Raw genomic sequence first — 21704 nt, 5'->3', positions numbered from 1 at the left:
GACTCCAACATTATCAGATCGTATATTTCTATCGTCTAAGGCACTTTGTACCACATCAATCCACCTATATCTTGGTCTTCCTCTGGGTCGTTTTCCTGCCAACCTGGCAGAGAACACTTGTTTTGCTAATCTTTCCCCTCCCATTCTATTTAAGTGACCATACCACCTGAGATTAGCTCTGCTAACGCATTCCTGGATGCTGCCAATGTCAAGTTCTTTCCTAATATCCTCATTTTTAATATGATATTGCCATTGATGCCATCTGTTCACGCCTCTAATCTTTCTCAGGACTCTCATATCTGCGGTCTCTAGTCTTTGGTCAAGTGTTTTACTTCTGACCCACCTCTCAGATCCATAAGTTAAAATTGGTTTGAACACAGTCTTGTATACAGCTAATTTAGTGTTCCTACTAATTTCTTTCTTATTCCATATGAATATATTCAATTGACTTCCCACCATACCAGCTTTGCTGATTCTGTTGTCTATTTCTATATTTAGTTTACCATCTTCAGTAAAAATTGTGCCTAATTAGCTGAAATGTTTTACTTGTTCCACAGGTTCTCCATTCACAACACAGTTGACATTTTCAATGATTCTGCCTATTTTCATTGTCTTTGTCTTTTTATTGCTGACCTTCATACCACATCTATTACAACAGCTATTCAATTTAGTCAGAGAATCTTGCAGACTTGTAGCGGATTTATTTAGAAGTATAACATCATCCGCATAAAGCAAAGAGCTGACATTAACATCTCCAATTTTGATATCAGGTTTAATACCACATTCCTTCATAATGTGATCCATATAGATAATGAATAACAGAGGGGATAATGTACATCCTTGTCTCACACCAGATTTAACATTAAACCATCTTCCTGTACTTCCTTCAATTCTAACTGCTGACTCACAACTCAAATAAAGACTAAGTATTGCTTGATATAATGCCCCATTGACACCATATAACTGCAGCGTATTGAATAGCTTCTCTCTTGGCACCTTGTCATATGCCTTTTCCAAATCGACAAAACTTAAATACAGATCTTTGTTATATTCCCATGCTTTCTCGACTATTTGTCGTAAAGTGAAGATCTGATCCTGATAGCCTCTATTTGGCCTGAATCCAGCTGGTTCTTCACCAAGCTTTTCTTCCACAATTCTTCTCAACCGTTTCTCAAGTATACTTGCATAGATCTTGCCAGGAACACTCAGTAGGGAAATACCTCTGTAATTCTCACATTCAGTTTTATTTCCCTTTTTATATATGGGTACTATGAGAGCTCTACTCCAATCATCGGGAATTCGTCCCTCTGTCCAGGCTTTCTGAACTATGCAGTGCAGCCACTGTAAGACTCTTATACCACCATACTTCAGCATTTCTGGTCGAATATCATCTACTCCTGCTGCCTTTCCACATTTCAAGCCTTTGATGGCTTTTTCTACTTCAAGTATGGATATGTATTCCTGACTGCATGCCTGGTCAGTGTATTTTATCACTGTGCTGTCATCACTGCTTGTTTCATTTAGCAGTTTTTCAAAGTAATTACTCCATACTTCAAGGATATCTTTTTCTCCTGTTTTCATTTCACCTTTATCATCTCTAATTCCTTTTACAGCACTCTTTCCTCCATTCCTAAGCTTCTTCAACAACCTCCAGAATATTTTGCCACCTTCTTGATATTTATTTTCTATATTCTTGCCAAAGTCCTCCCATGACTTTTGTTTAGCTAGTTTTACACACTGTTTAGCTTTCTTACATTTGTCTCTGTATTCTGTAAGAGTAAAAGCTGACTTATTTGCCAGGAACTTTTGGTATGCTTTCTTCTTTTCCTTCACTGCCTCTTTAACTTCCTGTGTCCACCAGGGAGTTCTGATTTTTTTATCCTTGCACACAACCTCACCACATGCCTCTCTGGCAGAATCAATCAATGTTTCCTTCAGAGTTTGCCACTGAATCTCCAAGGTTTGATTCCTGTTCTCAAACTCTTTCATTTTCTTTTCAATAATATTTCTGTATTTTAGTCTACAGTTCACATCTGAGAGCTGCTCAACTTTTATTCGCTTTAAAACTTTCTTACATGTTATTCTTTTCAATATGAAATTCAATTTTATCCTGCTCAAGACTAAATAGTGATCGCTTCCAATTTCCAATCCTCTGTACACTCTGGTGTCCTGCACCAGGGAGAAAACATCACTATCAACAATAACATAGTCAATGAGACTTTTCTTATTCCTAGCCTCTTCTCTCCATGTGAATTTGTGCACATTTTTATGTTGGAACATGGTGTTAATAATAACCAGTCCATGTCCTGAGCAGAAATCCAACAGATATTTGCCATTATTATTAGCTTTGCTCTTTTCTCCAAATTTTCCCAAAATATTTTTTGTATGTCTCACAATCATTTCCTACTCTACTATTTAGATCCCCAACAAGGACCAACTTTTCCTTTTTCATTGTGTCAGGTGCTTTTTCTAAAGCCTCAAAAAATTCCTCCACTTCTACCTTAGTAGAACCTTCTGTGGGACTATAGGCACAAATAAGTCTCATTGTCCAGTTCCCCATTCTCATATTTGCCCACATTACTCTACTTGAGACTGACTGCCATTCAAGAAGATTAGCCTCGTATTTTGTGTTGAATACTATGGCTACTCCTTCTTTTCCTTGATTGTCATTGCCTGAATATAACATTTTGTATTTATTGCTCAGAAAGATCTCACCAGTTTTGGTCTTTTTTGTTTCAGTCACCCCTATTATGTCGATCTATTCAAGCCATATTTTACTAAATTTTGCTATCTTGTCTATTATGCTAACACACCACTCATAGTATTTTAACAAAAACAACCTTGCTTGAACTAGCTTAACACTGAGGATGATCTGTGCACGCTGACATATTTGTCAAATAAAGTTTTTAATTTTAAACATATTCTTGTGTTGACATATGTATTAACAGATATCTTCATTACCTTCTGATGAATGTTTTCTCCTCATCTCCTCTGAACCTAGTTGATCATATCCAAGCAAAAAGATTATGATTTCAACTTTCCTTACTTAAAATCAGGTAATCTAAAAAAACTTGTCGGAAGAGCAGTGAAATTAGGAGAAAAATTACCTACATCTGTGTGACTGACAAGTATCAAGATTGAAACATTTGCAATTTCAACCTTGACTCAATTTGACACAAACAATATATATCCAAGCATATAAAGTAAAACGTACCATATCATAAACATTAAGAAGAACAGGTGCTCTTGCCATGCTAATTACTTTTGGCTCAGTTACAGGATATACATTTATCTAGAAATACAGAAAAATATTATATCATTAAATAACTTTTCAAATATTCCAAAATATATTCTACTAAAGTATCTTAATTTATTTGAGAATGATTTAGATCCTTTTTATTCTTTGAAAAATATTTGATTTCGAATAGCGTAAAAAGATATCTCATAAAAACATCTCATATACAGAAATGTGAGAGAGGTACACAGGAGGTCAACTGCAATTTAGTAGTGCTAAATGTCTTTCCTGCATAGAACATCACTAATTTTTTTTTTTTTTTTTTTAAATAATCAGTGGTATTGTTTTTTTGCTGCTGTTGTTATGGTGATACTAAAAGTCTAGGGGTAATTTACACTCTCAACAATCAATAATGCTGGTTAAGAAGTAGCTTCTAAATTGCAGCCGACCTCCTGCTTCCTAAGCAGGAGGCTGGCTGCAATACTTGGCATGAATATTTTTATTCGTGAGCATTTTTATGAGATCATTTATTTTCTAAAAAAGAAGGCAAAATAGTTAACAAGTAACTACTGCAACATATATTTCTATGATTTCTGTGCCTTTCTTCTTCCTGCTTTCAGGGAACCTTTAACAACATAATAAACAATGATATTCAAAATTTTGTGAATAACAGTTGAATGATGTGAGCTATACAGGTGTTTGAGGAGGATACAACTCTTCAACAAACAATGTCACTTCACTTTAGCCCAATTTCGCAGAAATTTCTGATGAGATATTTAGTTATGACAACTATTTTCTAAATCTGGTCTGAATTAGTTCAGCAATGCAACTTAGAGAGATGTCAACAGAGGAAGAACAATCCCCATCACACACACACACACACAACCTTTTACTCCAAATGGAATGGTTCAGAAGAGAGCTATCAGAAACAGGTCACTGAGAGGTTTCTGGAAGGCAAAAATCCTGACTTCTTTCTCCCCATACAACTCTTTTATTTTTGTTTCGATTCTGATCAGGCTTGAAATTCTCAGAGAAATATAATCATAAGAAATGGCTATATTCAAAATTTAGTCAAAATCAGTTGGACAGTGTCATTTACTGAGATGTTTGCAGTGAATTTATTACAAAATGAATAGTCTAAATGAAAACCTGAACAAACAAGTACATGAAAAAAGCCTTGCTCATCAATTAATTATATTTTAATAAATATAGAAATAACTTGGTTGTCCAAATTTTTAAAGGTCAGAGAACATACTACATTCCGAAGTAAATTTTGTTTTGTTGCAACTAGACTTACATTATCAGGTTCACATGTAGATAATGTAAATATAGTTAACTAAAATAAAATGACCACCTGCATAGTGTACAATCTAAGAAAAAGTTGACTCTACCAAAGAAGGAAAAAAAATTATCAGGCATACAAACTGTATTTTATTTTGTAATACTATCTAGAATTCCAAAAAAGCAATGAGTATCACCATCCTGAAATGAAAGTTGCCAAGAAATTATATACTTGGTTTTAATCCTTTACCCGAGGAAGCAATACAATGTTTTACATGTGAAATATATACATGTCTCAGCTACTTGTATATATAGGCTAATGACTTCACATCACTTGCCTTAGTATGTATCCCATAATGCAAAGCATACATCTTTTGGACATGTAAAATTCTATGCATAGTGGGAAGGGCCACTACCCAGACAGAAGTCATGAGCCTCTATATACAAGTAGCTCAGACTTGAATATATTTCACACGCAAAACATTATTTTGCTTCCTTGGGTAAAGGATTAAAACCAAGTATTTGGAAGTTTTTTTTCCACTTGGTTAGACTATAAATTATAGATACCAAGAAATTATATACTTGATTCTATTCATAATGAAGGTTTATTTTCTTGATCCTATGAATTAGTATAATAATATTTGGTTTACAGATCAAGTGTTGATAAATTTATTAACTCAACCAACTAGTTTCACAACTTTAACTGTTGACATCTTCAGGGCACAGACATATAGGCTTAAAACAATCTCACAATTATGAGTAACTGTAAAACTGACAAGAATAAACATTTGTTCTTGTCAGTTTTACTTTATTAAACCAAGAATAAACAAGAATTTACAGTTACTCATAATTGTGAGATTGTTTTAAGCCTATATGTCTGTGCCCTGAAGATGCCAACAGTTAAAGTTTGGCAAAACTAGTTGGTTGAGTTAATAAATTTATCAACACTTGATCTGTAAACCAAATATTATTATACTAAATTATATACTTGGTTTAATCCTTTATCCAAGTGTAAGCAATTTGCACCTGAAGTATTTTCTGGACTGGGGCAACTTGTATAAGGAGGCTAAAACTTCACAACACTTGCCTTTGTATCCCATAATGAAAAGCATATATCCTTATACGAGTTGCCCCATTCCTGAAAATACTTCAGGAGCAAACTTTGTTTGCTTACACTTGGATAACGGATTAAACCAAGTATATAATTTCTTGGTATCTTTAATTTATAGTATAACCAAGTGAAAAAACTTTCAACAACTTTCTCTAATCCAGAGTAATTTAATAATAAGATGTCACACCTTTTGGCAATTTGTATATGAAAATATCACTTCTGCATTACTTCAACCTTAGTAATCACCTCTGGGTCCGGCTCCCACTAAGTAAGCCTCAATAATGGTCAAAACAGGTCTGGGTAATGACCCTTCCCATAATGCATAGCATTATACATGTCGGCAAGGAGATGTGTTTTGCATTATGGGATGCTAAGTCAAGTAATGTGAAGTCCTAGCTTCTCTATACAAGTTGTCCCAGTCCTGAAAATACTTCAGGCATAAACTTTGTTTGCTGACACTTGGATAAAGGATTAAACCAAGAATATAATTTCTTGGTATCTTTAATTTATAAAACCAAGTATATAATTTCTTGACATCTTTAATGTATAATAGAACCAAGATAAAAAAAAAAAAACTTTCACCAGCTTCCTTTCATCCAGAGATTTTTTTTTTTTATTAATAAGGTCTAGCACTGTGGTTCTTAACCAGTGTTTAAGAGAAATATCACATGAAAGATGACACAGTTCCCAGCGTAACTGGATACTCTGATCCTAACAGCTGAAGACTGCTAGGTACGTTGTGTAACTTCGTAATATCGCACAGTCCATTTTTATTGTGTATTTGGTTTGTGGGTTGTCTAACATCATAGTAGCACACAATGGATAAATTTATTATTAAACGAAAACGTGATTCTGAGGCAAATATTAATGATGGGACAAGTACAACTGGAAGTAGTAGTAATGACATTGTTGCAAATATGTCTCATACAGAAGACAGCATTATATGTTGCAAAATATGAAAAATTAATACACAATATTCGGACGAATATTTAAGTTGCGGTTTTACGTGGACCAGTGAGGAAGAATGTCCTATTCCCCAGTGTATACTGTATGCAGGGAAAACTATCCAATAGCGAAATGGTTACTGCTAAGTTGAATTGCAATTTTACTATGAAGCATGCCAATCTTGTTTCAAAAACTAAAGATTATTTCAAGAGATTGTTGGACATGCAAGTTAAACGAGCAAAATATTTTGAAAAGACTTAAAATTTCCGATAAGGCACAACTTACATCATATAAGGTAGCTGAATTAATTGCTGTAAAATTTGAATCCCTAGTTTCAAAAACATTACTGGCAATATTAAAACCTGTACTAGACCAAGTTGTAAATATGGCAAATTACATCAAGTCAAGACCTTTAAAAGCACACCTTATTTAAAAAAAACTTTGCATATCTATGGAAGCCAAGTATGAATCTTTGCTTTTGCACACTGAAATAAGATGGCTATCCAGGGTAACGTGCTATTCTGAATTTTAGAACTTAAGCATGAATTATTGGCCTTTTTTTTCAAAATGAAGGTACAGATGCTGTTGTAAAAAGTCTTCAAAATGATATTTGGTGTGCTAAAATGGCATATTTAGCCGATATTTTTAATTATTTAAATAGCATTTATACAAGTATCCAAGAGAAAAATGAAAATATTTTGACATCCACTGACAAATATTTTCTGAATCTTTTCAGAAAATAATCTCTCTTTGGAAAAACTGCACATCAGAAAAAAATACAGTAGATATATTTCCTTCGTTCCATAATAAAAATGCCAAGGGAATTATTTCCATTATAACAGAGCATTTAACAATATTGGAAGAAAAAGATTAAATTATTTTCCTTCCATAAATACACACAATTATGACTGGATACGAAATCCATCTGGCACAGTCAATACATCGAGTTCAGAATTTTCGTTACAAGAAGAACAATTAGTTACCTTATCAATGGATTGCACTCTAAAAATGAAATTGTCTGAAATAATTTTTGAGGAATTTTGGATTTTTGTCCAAGCTGAATACCCAGCTCTCTCCACAAGGGCACTGAAAATTTTGTTACAGTTTTCAACATCATATTTGTGTAAGCTTGGTTTCTCCTGCCGTGAGCATGGATGTTTGTGATTGTCTGTGAAAATACTAGTGGTGGTCGGTAGGTGGTGTTAGTGTAGATGATGATGGTAGTTGCGGTTCGTTGTAGTTGGTGGATCGAGTGGTGGAGACGAAAGTTGTGGAGTAGGTGCACTCCCTCGATGAGTCTTTGGAATCCTTGGCGGTGTCATGTAATAATAATAATAATAACTAAAAAGAGTGAAAGACTTACTAATATAGACAAAGAGATGAGGGTAGTTATATCACATACTAGACCTGATATTGCTGAAATCTGCAAAACCAACAAGTCCAAGTATTGCATTAAAATAAGTTCAATTTTTATAAAAGGCAAGTTCATGAATATTTTTATTGTTAGTTTTATGACCCTAATGCTTTTGGTGTTCCCCAAATTTTTCTTAAAATCAAAAGTGTTCCGTGACTTCGAAAAGTTTAAGAACCACTGGTCTAGCACCTTTGGCTACTTGTATATGAGATATATGTGATTTCTGCATTACTGATATCTCTCTCAGGTCTGGCTCCCACTAATGAGACCTCAATAAAGGTCAAAACTAGTCTGGATAGTGGCCCTTCCCGTTATGCACAGCATTTTACATGTCCAAAAGGATATGTGCTTTGCATTATGGGATACATACTAAGGTATGTATCCCATAATGCATTCCCCATTCCACATAAAGAACTCACAACACTTCATGAACAAAATTAAAATCAATGCTCAGAAAAGATGATTAGTCATTTTTGAGGTTTCTGACCTTTACGCTATAGACTATTGCATAAATTGGAGAATTATGGGTTTGGGTTATAGAATATTAGTGTGGATAAGAGAATGGCTGACTGAGAGATATCAAAAAGTGGTACACGGGGAATGCGAGTCTGCAAGACTTAAAGTAAGTTTTAAAAGAGGTATACCGTGAGTAGACATATCGATTCAAAATTAATAACGGAAAAACTCACGTACAAAGATTATTTAATAGTATAATTTTTGCCTGTGTGTCACAGGCATCTTCAGTACATTAAGCTCAAATTAAACAATAACTGACAATTCCAAAAAGTGCCACCTAAGTAGCTGGTGTAAGATAACTAAAAAGGTCAATAACTCCTAAAAAATAAAAAATAAAATAAATAAAGAATACAAAAAAAAGTTAGGAAAGATTAGCTGATTTGTAAATTACTATCTTCCATAAAGGGGATAGACGTAAGCCGTCAGATCTGTTTAAGTTAGGAGAATGAAGTAGAGTTTCACGTTTCTTTATAAAAGCGTTCCATGAGAAACTGACTTTTGTGAAGAACTCTTGTCTTTCTCCAATGAACTCTGTGTCTAGTGAAGATGGCATTTTCTGCAAGTCCACACTTTTCAGGTTTAAAGTATTCAACATAAGATTGGTGTTCTTCTAGCCAAATAGAGGCAGATCTTCCCGTTTGTCCGAAATAAGATAATCCACAAGAACACGGAATCTGGTAGACACCTGGATGATTAAGATGTGGAAGCTTGTCCTTAGGAGAAGTGAGAAAGGTGGAGATTTTTCTAAACGGTCGAAAGGCAACAAAAATATTCAGTGGTTTTAAAACTTTTGCTATACATTCACTGATGCCTTGTACATAAGGGATAGCAATGCACGTTATTTCTTCTGTGTTTGAAGAGGAAGACATTAAAACTACTCAAAGTTCTTTTAATGAAGCAATTCTTTTAACCATTAGATAGAAAGGAAGAAGTTATATATTGTAGTTCTTTCTGTAAAAGATCGACTGAAGAACAAAAGGAGTGGGCCCGATGAACCAGTGTTTTAATAGTTCCTGCCTTTTGACTGGGATGGTGATGAGATTCCTCATGGATATAATGGCCTGTATGAGTCTTCTCTCTATAAACTGAGAAATGTAGGTTACCATCTGGCTGGCGAAGAATTAGAAGATCTAAAAAGGCTAACTGCTTATTTGATTCTACTTCTAGGGTAAACTTGATCCTAGGATGAAATGCGTTTAACTTAGTGAGAAATTGTTGAAGTTCATCAGAAGAGCCATTCCATACAGCAAAAATGTCATCGACATATCAGAACCAATGAGTAGGTCTGGGAGAAATGTTGTCAAAGATACGTTGTTCAAAATGTTCCATAAAGAAATTGGAGATAGCAGGAGAAAGAGGATTACCTATTGCTGTTCCTTCAATTTGTTGATACAACTTATTTTCAAAGGAAAAATAACTAGAATTAATTAGAAAATCAAATATGTTTACAATGTCTGAAGGAAATTCATGTTGTAGTAATTCAATACTTTCCGAAAGAGGCACATTTGTGAATAAAGAAACAACATCTAAACTGATCATGATATCAGAAACGTCCAAATGAAGATCTGAAATTTTATTTTTGAAATCCAAAGTATTTTTTACATAAGTATCAGTTCTTCTAGTTGAAGAGGAGAGTAAATTTGATAAAAATTTTGAGATTTTGTAAGTGGGGCAACCTATACAATCTACGACTGGTCTTAACGGAATGCCTGGTTTATGAACTTTTGGAAGTCCATACAATCTTGGTGGACGACCGAAGAAGGTTTTAAGTTTTTTCTTTTGATCTTCATTCCATGTAGATACATTATCTATAAGAGAATTAAGTCTCTTCAATTGACTCCGGGTAGGATCCGATGCAAGAGGCCTATAAGTTGAATAGTCGCGAAGTAAAAGAGACATTTTTCTCTCATATTCCTTCCTATCTTGAATCACTATAGCCTTCCCCTTATCAGCTTTCATAGTAATTAAATTATTGTTATTCTTCAGTGATTTCAATGCTTTAAACTCAGAGTAAGAAAGATTAGGAACGAGGAGGCTTGGCATGAAAAAGAATTTGTGCACATTCAAAACGTAATCTGTTGGCTGTTTTTTGGGATAAGGATCGAATACCTCTGTCTATGTTATGAAAAAAATCCATAATTGGCACCTTATTCGGCGTAACAGCGAAATCATGTCCTTTTGATAAAACAAAACATTCACAGTCTGTTAGTGGACGTCCAGAAACATTTATAACAACTTTATCTATATCAATAGTATTATTACTGGATCTAGGTATGCTGACCAGTGATTCAAATTTGCGTTTTAGAAAATTATACTATTAAATAATCTTTGTACGTGAGTTTTTCCGTTATTAATTTTGTATCGATATGTCTACTCACGGTATACCTCTTTTAAAACTTATTGCTAGACTTCACGGAGAGTCTATTTCAAACAATCTGCTAGATACGGTTAAAGTATTGGTAAAGAAGGCCAAATGCATTAACAGATTAATATTCCTTAAACGATGTAAGATGGCCCAGGTTATTCCAACCTGTTGTAAAATAAAAGTTTTTAGGTCCCCAAAAGCTCATCGGATCTACTTCAAAGCTAGTAAGTCTCTTTTAAATAATCAACTACACGAAGCTAAAAAATCTCTTACCCTCTTAAATAGAGAAATTATGGATATATATATATATATATATATATATATATATATATATATATATATATATATATATATATATAAAAAAATGCTATGGAATCTGTTTTAACAGTTGAAACTTTTACTACTGTAATGCGCATATCTTTGAGTTCTTACTTAAAGGTCTTTAATGATTCTCGTGACAAGCTAAAACGCAAATTTGAATCACTGGTCAGCATACCTAGATCCAGTAATAATACTACTGATATAGATAAAGTTGTTATAAATGTTTCCAGACGTCCACTAACAGACTGTGAACGTTTTTGTTTTATCAAAAGGACATGATTTCACTGTTACGCCGAATAAGGTGCCAATTATGGATTTTTTTCATAACATAGACAGAGGTATTCGATCCTTATCCCAAAAAACAGCCAACAGATTACGTTTTGAATGTGCACAAATTCTTTTTCATGCCAAGCCTCCTCGTCCTAATCTTTCTTACTCTGAGTTTAAAGCATTGAAATCACTGAAGAATAACAATAATTTAATTATTATGAAAGCTGATAAGGGGAAGGCTATAGTGATTCAAGATAGGAAGGAATATGAGAGAAAAATGTCTCTTTTACTTCGCGACTATTCAACTTATAGGCCTCTTACATTGGATCCTACCCGGAGTCAATTGAAAAGACTTGATTCTCTTATAGATAATGTATCTACATGGAATGAAGATCAAAAGAAAAAACTTAAAACCTTCTTCGGTCGTCCACCAAGATTGTATGGTCTTCCAAAAGTTCATAAACCATGCATTCCGTTAAGACCAGTCGTAGATTGTATAGGTTGCCCCACTTACAAAATCTCAAAATTGTTATCAAATTTACTCTCCTCTTCAACTAGAAGAACTGATACTTATGTAAAAAATACTTTGGATTTCAAAAATAAAATTTCAGATCTTCATTTGGACGTTTCTGATATCATGATCAGTTTAGATGTTGTTTCTTTATTCACAAATGTGCCTCTTTCGGAAAGTAATGAATTACTACAACATGAATTTCCTTCAGACGTTGTAAACATATTTGATTTTGTAATTAATTCTAGTTATTTTTCCTTTGAAAATAAGTTGTATCAACAAATTGAAGGAACAGCAATGGGTAATCCTCTTTCTCCTGCTATCTCCAATTTCTTTATGGAACATTTTGAACAACGTATCTTTGACAACATTTCTCCCAGACCTACTCATTGGTTCCGATATGTCGATGACATTTTTGCTGTATGGAATGGCTCTTCTGATGAACTTCAACAATTTCTCACTAAGTTAAACGCATTTCATCCTAGGATCAAGTTTACCCTAGAAGTAGAATCAAATAAGCAGTTAGCCTTTTTAGATCTTCTAATTCTTCGCCAACCAGATGGTAACCTACATTTCTCAGTTTATAGAAAGAAGACTCATACAGGCCATTATATCCATGCGGAATCTCATCACCATCCCAGTCAAAAGGCAGGAACTATTAAAACACTGGTTCATCGGGCCCACTCCTTTTGTTCTTCAGTCGATCTTTTACAGAAAGAACTACAATATATAACTTCTTCCGTTCTATCTAATGGTTATAAGAATTGCTTCATTAAAAGAACTTTGAGTAGTTTTAATATGTCTTCCTCTTCAAACACAGAGGAAATAACGCGCATTGCTATCCCTTATGTACAAGGCATCAGTGAACGTATAGCAAAAGTTTTAAAACCACTGAATATTTTTGTTGCCTTTCGACCGTTTAGAAAAATCTCCACCTTTCTCACTTCTCCTAAGGACAAGTTTCCACATCTTAATCATCCAGGTGTCTACCAGATTCCGTGTTCTTGTGGATTATCTTATTTCGGACAAATGGGAAGATCTGCTTCTATTTGGCTAGAAGAACACCAATCTTATATTGAATACTTTAAACCTGAAAAGACTGGACTTGCAGAACATGCCATCTTCACTAGACACAGAGTTCATTGGAGAAAGACAAGAGTTCTTCACAAAAGTCAGTTTCTCATGGAACGCTTTTATAAAGAAACATGTGAAACTCTACTTCATTCTCCTAACTTAAACAGATCTGACGGCTTACATCTCTCCCCTTTATGGGAGATAGTACTTTACAAATCAACTAATCTTTCCTAACTTTTTATTGTATTTTTTATTTATTTATTTTATTTATTTTTTTTTAGGAAAGTTATTGACCTTTTTAGTTATCTTACACCAGCTACTTAGGTGGCGCTTTTTGGAATTGTCAGTTATTGTTTAATTTGAGCTTAATGTACTGAAGATGCCTGTGACTGACACACAGGCGAAAATTATACTATTAAATAATCTTTGTACGCGAGTTTTTCCGTTATTAAGATTTAAAGTAACCAGTGGTGTACCACAAGGATCGGTGCTTAGTCCACTGTTATTCAATCTATACAGTAATGATATTGGGAAGGATTTGACAAGTGACATACAGCTATTTGCTGATGATGCAAAGATAGGTAAGAGTAATCAGAAATGCTGCTACTATTCAGTACTTGCAGAATGATTTGAATAGGCTGGAATTGTGGGCATGGGAAAATGGATGTCAGTAAATGTGAAGTCATTCCCTTTGTCGTGATTAGATAACCTTCTTCTTCCTCTCCAGGCTTATAGGCCAAGTAGCCTGTTCCAGACTCAATTCCAATTTTTCTAAGGCTCTTCCTCTGCTTCGGGTACCATTTGGGTGGTAATTTAGAATTTGTTTAGGTATTCTGTTTCTATTCATTCTGAGTATGTGTTCTTTCCATTTTTCTCTGTAAGAAATAACTGTTTCATTGAGGAAGTTTGTAATTCCAAGTTTATTTCTGATTTGATTTCGTTACTTTTAATTTTGTTCATTATTGTGACTTCTTCAGTTCTGCACAGAAATTTCATTTCAGCTGATTCAAGTCTTCATTCATCTGCTTTTTTTATTGTCCATATCTCACCACCATAAAGTAAGGTCGGTTTAGCTACTATATTGTAGATTCTTATTTGTCTGTGTTTTTGTACATAATTGGGTTAAAAATTTTATTTATATATAATGCCTGTTACTTTTAAAAAGTTTGATAGTTTCAGTTCTATATCTGTTTCATTTTCATATGACATTGTGCATCCTAAATCTTTGAATGTATCTGCTTGCTCTATTATTTTGTTGTTTATTACTGTTTTGCTTCTTATTGGGTTAGCACTTTTGAAGGCCATGACTTTTGTTTTATCTGATATTTCCATACCATATGTTTTTATCAGGTTATTTAAACTGTATAATGATTTTTGTAGTTCATCTTCATTGCTTGCAAGGATTATTTGATCATCAGCAAAGAGTAGAGTAGCTAATCTGTTGTAACGGTTTATCTTGAATCTTCCTTCATTAGTTATCTTCCATTCTTTATGATTTTATCTATGTATATATTAAATAAAACAGTGAGAGAGGGCAACCCTGACGTACTCCTCTATTTATTGGTTTCCAGCTCGATGTTAAATTATTGTACTCCACAGATATTTTATTATCTTGATATATATTAAATAAGGCTCTAAAGAGTTGGTTTGGTATTTTATATTCTTCCAGCATTTCCCAGTTTTTCTCTGATAATTTTATCAAATGCTTTTGTGTAATCAATTAAAGGTATGTGTGTTTCTATGTTCATTTCTCTGTGTTTTTCAATTAGTAATTTTAACGTAAATGCAGTCTATGCAAGACCTGCCTTTTCTGAATCCATTTTATTCTTCTATTAATTTTGGATCTACTATACATTTAAGTTTATATGCTAAGATTTTTGCATATACTTTATAACAGGTACTAAGTAAGCTGATGCCATGATAATTGTTACAATCAGATTTGTGTCTTTTTTTTGTAGATGGACATAACTATTGCTTTTGTCCAGTCTTGTGGACATTTTCCTTCTTTACAAATCATATTATAAAAATTAAGGAGCCTGAGTGAGAATTCAAGTCCTGCATATTTGATAAGTTCCAAGTTTATACTGTGTTCTCCTGGGGCCTGTCCTGTTTTGCTTTGGGTTAATGCTTCTGTTAATTCTTCTAGAGTGATGATTTCCAAGTTGTCCGAGATGTTTACAAAGGGGTTTTCTGTTTTGAATGCTTTCATCATACCACAGATCTTGGTAGTCATTTAGCCATGTTTCTATTTTAATGGTATTAATATCTGATTTTTCTCTAGTTTCATTACTTAGATCTTTAAGGATTTTGTATGTGTTAGGTCTTAAGTGTACAGTCTGTTTCTAATTTTGTTACAAAATTGTTCCATCTGTTTCTGTTTATTCTCCTGCATACTGCTTTTGCTTTTTTTCTATTGTATTCAATTTTTGATTCTATTGTTTTCAGGTTGAGCCAGTTTTTATAGGCTTTTTTCTTTTCTTCAATAATGCATTTAATTTCATCATCCCAGTCCCTAAGGCCTCTTTTTCTTTTCCACTGTTTCTTTGTTCCTAAACTTTCTTTTGCAGCTTTATTTGTCATTATGATTTTTAGGTTTGATCATTATTCTTCTATGTTCTGATTTTCTTTTATATTTATCACTCAGTTCTTTATTCTTTTTTGGTACAAATATCTAATACTATTGTCATCTAAAAGTCTAACCTTGAATGGTTCAAAATTCCTATTTTCCTTATACTTTTTTTGTTTTCCATATTGGTTTCCATTTTATTTTTCCAATTAAGAGGTAATGATTTGATTCTATTTCAGATCCTCTATATACTATTGTATCTATTATCATTTCTGACATTTTGATATTGCCAATTACGTAATCAATAATGCTTCTTGTGTTTCTTGCCTCCCAGGTGTATCTGTGGATGTCTTTATGCTTGAATGATTTGTTCATTATTTTAAGGTTATTGCTTATAGTAAATTCTCTTAATTTATTTCCATTCCTATTACAGTTAAGTTCTCCTATAGGTCCTATGTTTGGTATATATGGTTTATTGCCAATTCTGGCATTAAGGTCACCCATTACCAAGAATTATTATGTGATCCTTAGAATTGGTCTTATTTAAAATGTTCTGAAGTTGTGTGTAAAAGTTTTCTGAGTCCTCCTCTTTTCCTTCTTCGGGTGCGTAAATTCCAATTACTGTCATATAGCTTCTGTCTATTTTAAGTCTCATTTCTATTTGCTCCAAAAGATGTAATGTATTACATTGTTTCTAAGAGACTTGTGTAAAAAGATCATTACACCAAATTTAGCTCTCTCTTCTGCTTTCACTCCACTGTATATATAGATATAATTTTCAGTTTCATCTGTTCCTCTCTGTTTTTTTTTTTAGATTCCGTAATTATTGCTATTTTTACATTTCTTTCTTCTAATGCTTGGTCCAGTTCTATGATTTGGTGGTAGATACTACTCATATTCCGGATAGCTATATTCTAATGGGTGTATTTCTTTTTTTTTTTTTTTTTGATAGTTTTCTTCTTGCATCCTTATTCCAGGCCAGTTTGTTACCAAAAAAGTCTGTCTGTTTACTATCTTCATTAGTCTTTTCAGTGGAATAAAATTTCGACTGAGAAAGTTACTGGCAACCTGCAGTCTAACTTGGTGATGGGGCTGCCATCTTGAGGCCTTAAAGCTTGCCTTAAAAGTGGTAGGAGAAAATCTTAAAGAGAAGACATAGAGATAGAAATAGAAGGACTCATAGCCCTCGATTATAAGAGTTGGCTGAGGGATGCCATGTAGGAAAGTTTAAAGAGCAAGGGGGGCCAACCTCAAAGACGAGGGAGGAGAGGATAGACCCAGCTAGGGGGACCATGGGAAAGCCACTTCCCTTGCTATCGACCCAGGGGAATGAGCTCTCTAGAGGTTACAGGGTCCTCTGTGATTAGATATCCAGTGTCTTATTATATTGGTGGGATTATGCTAGAAGAAACTGATGAGGGTAGGGATCTTGGAGTGTTAGTAGATAGAAAGTGGAAGTTCAGGGGACATGTAGCAAAGATCGCAAATTATTATTATTATTATTATTATTACGGGTATCTCCATGGAGTAAGTAGACTCATCGCGGGAGACCCAAACTATCAAAACAATATCTAATCATATCTAGGCTGACCATATTTTCTTGAGACAAAAACGGGACATTGGGATGACAAAAAGGGACGGGGGTTATGTAACATTCTGTATTCATGAAAAAAGTAAGACGATAAAAAAGTTTTACTTTGTCCAATATGTGTGGTGATAAAACGTTGGTAATTACTGCTTCTGATTTGGTACCTGCTGAAGAAAATTTTGGTTCATAAATTTTATTGATAAATATCGACAAGCTGTCTTCCGCACAAAAACTTTGGCCATGACACACAGTATGATAAGCAACAAGAGCTTCATTGCTGTAATTTTATCACTTTTGCTATCACCATAAACGAGCAAATGTTTTTAACTGAAGCCAGAATCTTTTCAGCATCCTTATGTTTCCGGCTCATAGATGTTGGTTGATGTTGCTTCTGCCTCCATGAGCAAAGGAAAAATGGACATTACAATGTTGGCTTACCACTTTCGTTTCATCACAACACAGCTTGTCCATTTTAATAAATTTGAATTCTTTCTGGAGATCATCATTAAAACTGCAGTTTCACCTCTTTGATATTGCAAGGATAGGCTTAAAGCTTTAAAAAATATGAAATTAAAACCACCGGCATTGAATAACAAAGCCACCAGTTAGCATACAGACAAAACAAAAACTAACGCTACAGCAGAACAGACGCTGCGTCTGAGACACGCAAGCGTTGCCGACATGTATTTTCTATTTTCTCTCAATAAATCACAGCTGATATCGATATTTAGTATCGAAAAATGCGACTCCATGGTTATATAAATTACTGGTATCCATGATATCGATATACGATTATAGGTTATGAATAATAATTTATGATTGACAACTATTAAAGTATATTTATAGGTTTTATTAAAAACGGGACAAAATTGGCATTTTTATTAAAACGACGGGACAGCCGGGAAATATAAAAAAAAGGAACTGTCCCGTTCAAAATCGTACATATTGTCAGCCTAATCATATCTCTTCTTGAATTCATTTACAGACGAAGAACTCACAACTGAGTCAACAATGCATTCCACTCATTCACCACCCTCCAGGTGAAAAACCTCGTTCTCACACCCTTGTTAACAATTTTCCTTAATTTCTAGGGATGACCTCTTGTTCTTCCATCACTATCACACAGCTGAAATATTTCTCCTGCATCAATCTTACAAAAACCTTTTAGCAATTTAAATGTTTCTATCATATCCCCTCTTCTCTGCCTATCAACCAACCTCTGCAATCCATCAATGTAGAGAACATTTTTTACATCACTCACCAACTTAATTGCTCTCCTCTGAACCCTCTCCACAACCTCCTCATCTCCAAGGAATCCAGGTGACTAAACTTGAGCACAGTAATCCAAATGTGGAAGTATCAACTTCCACATTTGGATTGTTGATATTATTCCCCTTTATAAGGGGAATAATATTAACAATATTATTCCCCTTATAAAGGGGAATAATAACCTCTTTATCTCTGATGTTAGTGTGTTCTTCAATAACCAAGTAATCCTATGTGCAATCTTGGACACCTTAGCAATGTGCGTTCTGAACTTCATCTCCCTATCCACCAACACCCCTAAGTCCCTAGCCTCATCAATCTCTTGAGGTGCCATTCCATCAATGTGGTACACAGTTAGTAATCTTTTAATCCCAAAATGCATAACTTTACACTTTTCCACATTGAATTGACATCCATTATCTTTGTCATTTTGTTCGAGAATTAATGGATTTTTTTACAACACTCAAAAAGAATTAAAATAGAATTTAATACTTCCTATATTTTGTCCTAGTCACTAGGACATCTACGGGGATTACAAAAACAATTAATGTAACATATACACAAATAACAAACAATACTAAGCCCAACCATGTGGGTGACACTAAAGTCCTATCTAGGTAGAGCGCCCTCTAAGGGCAGTAGTGGGTGGCCTGGAATGTAAGGTGGGAACTCTGGTGATGAGTGTTTCCCAAATCTTCAGAAGCTTAATGCAACCGTATTTATTGAGATTTGGTTGGTTTTTGAGAGCTGCTGCTGCTGCTTCTAAGAAAAGTCTCTCTTTCTTGAATTTGCTGTGGTGGAGCATGGTGGTTTTTCTTCCATGATACCCTGTGGGTGGTGTCCAAAACATGGTCAGCCAAGCCTGAATGACCATAGTTGTGTTTGAAGATGTAAGACTTGTGTTCCTCAAGGAGGATGGATGCTGATCTGCCTGTCACACCTTAGTCACACGCCTGCCTAATGATACACTTGCCTTCACCGTATACAGAAAACCCACACACACACACACACACAGGCAGATACATTCACAAACTCTCCCACCACCACCCCTCTCAACAATATGGCATTATTAAAACTCTTACCAAGAGAGCCCACAATCTTTGTTCCAGTGGAACCGCCCTCACTACTGAGCTTAACCACATACACAGCACTTTCCTCTCCAATGGCTACAGCGATCACAGTATCAAAAAATTAATCAACTCCTCCCCCATTCCCCGTCAACAAGATTTTAAAAATGCCATCACCATACCCTACATTCATGGCACATCCGAAAAAATAGCCAAGATACTGTCCTGTAAACTTTAACTCTGTCTACCATCACTGCTAAATCTCTAGCTTCATCTATTTCCTGGAGTACATTGCCATCAATGTGATACATGGCATGTAATTTATTTTTCTCAAAATGTAACTTAATATTTCTCCACATTAAACTGATACCCATTATCTTTCTTCCATACTGACAGCCTATTTAAAATGCCCAAGCTTTCCACACAGCCCTGATTAGCAATTACTCTACGTAATTTTGCATCATCAGCAAACAACTGAATATTTACTTTTAGGTTATTTCCTATATCATTTACGTACAAATTAAACAGCAATGGTCCCAGCACTGAATCTTGCAGCACATGCGACTAGTCATCCATTTTCGCCTCGATTCTACCCCTCCATATATACTGCTTTTTGATATCTGTCCAGCAGCCACCATATTATCAACTTAACCAGCGATAATATGGTGTTCATCCCCATTTGTTCTAATTTGCATAACAGAGTTCCATTAGGTACTCTATTAAATGCCTTTGCAAAATCATCGTGTAGATTTCCTCTATCTAACTCAGCTATTAAGTTATTGTAAAAAGTTAGAAAATTGTTAACATGAAAGCCATGTTGACCCTCATACAGTATCATATTTTTATCTACCAATACTTGAATTCTCTTCTTGAACAATTTTTCTAGAACTTTTACCACCATGTCTATGATGATGATTGGTCTATTATTTGCTACTGCAGTTTTAGAACTTCCCTTAAGCAAAGGAATAATTTTGCCTTCTTTCCACTTCCTTGGAACCCTACCAGAGCTGAGACTTTAAAGAACCCAGTCAGAAGTATTGCCAGTTCCTTTGCGCATTCTTGCAAAATCCTAGCTGATATTACATCTACTCCCACAGCTGCATTTACATTCAGCTTCTGCAATATCCTAACCTCCAATTCATCCACCTCTGTTCCCACATCAGTGTCTGTCACATATGTTAAAGCAGTAACCTCATTAGGATAACATACCCTTGCAAAGTGGTAACTCAAGTAACTCAACTATTCTGTCTCCTCATGATCATCATCACTCATTAAGGTTAATCTTCCATAGTCATACTCCCTCCTATTTACCATATTACAAAAGAACTCTTTGATATTTCCTTTGGTCTGCTTGTCTAGATTCTTCTCATAATCCAATTTTGCCTTCCTTGCCATGCTGGTCACCTTTCTTGCCTGAGCCTTGTACTCTTCATGAGTTTGCTGGTGACCTTTCTCTTTATATACCCTCCACAGTATTTTCTTCTTCTGCAATTTGTGCTTAATGATATTACTCATCCATCTAACTCTTATCTGATTAGCTCTCCTTACCTTAGGTATACAATTTAATATTGTCTCCTCTAGATTATGCTTAACTATATCTCATGCACTACTAACATCCTTACCCTGCAGTGTTTTATGCCATGGGCACAGATTTAAGCTTCTTCCAAATATTGTCATAATCACCTACCTTCTAGACAACAGAATAAGTAAAGCTGGTATATGGTGGGTAGCCAGCTGAATAAATTTATATGGAATAAGAGAAAAATTAGCCAAAAACACCAAACTAGCAGTATACAAGACAGTGTTTAAACCAGTTTTAAGTTATGGATCTGAGTTGGGTTAGAAATAAAGCACTTGATCAAAGACTAGAGAACACAGATATGAAGGTTCTGAGAAAAATTAGGAGAGTGAACCAATGGCATCAATGGCAGAATCATTAAAAATGAAAATTTTAGAAAGGAACTTGACACTATTAGCATTCAAAAATGTCTCAGCAGAGCTAATCTAAGGTGATATGGGTGAGGAAAGCTAAGTTTAGCAAAACAGGTGTTTGATGCCAAGATGGAAGGAAGGGACCCAGAGGAACTAGGTTAGACCAAGGTCTACATGATTTGATTGTCAGAAGTGCCTTAGAAGAACAAATGTTAGATATGACAATAGTGAAGTGCTCACAA

The 21704-nt window shown here is 34.5% G+C and overlaps 1 protein-coding gene across 2 annotated transcripts in view; it reads right to left on the bottom strand.

Moving 5' to 3' along the window:
* LOC150102666 (deubiquitinase DESI2-like) overlaps positions 1 to 21704 on the bottom strand; it is a 105078-nt gene that overhangs the window by 74673 nt on the left and 8701 nt on the right. For both annotated transcript variants that reach the window (XM_090398824.1, XM_090398825.1), the window contains exon 2: positions 3215 to 3292. In XM_090398824.1, the coding sequence (XP_090254950.1) occupies positions 3215 to 3292 (78 nt within the window). The remainder of the gene's footprint in view (positions 1 to 3214; positions 3293 to 21704) is intronic.

The sequence above is a fragment of the Typopeltis vanoorti genome, chromosome 10 (genome assembly GCF_054136105.1).
Source record: "Typopeltis vanoorti isolate ZY-2024b chromosome 10, IOZ_Tvanoo_1.0, whole genome shotgun sequence".
Classification (NCBI taxonomy): domain Eukaryota; kingdom Metazoa; phylum Arthropoda; class Arachnida; order Uropygi; family Thelyphonidae; genus Typopeltis; species Typopeltis vanoorti.
Note: the sequence above shows the minus strand (reverse complement) of the source record. Positions and strands in the feature narration are given on the sequence as shown.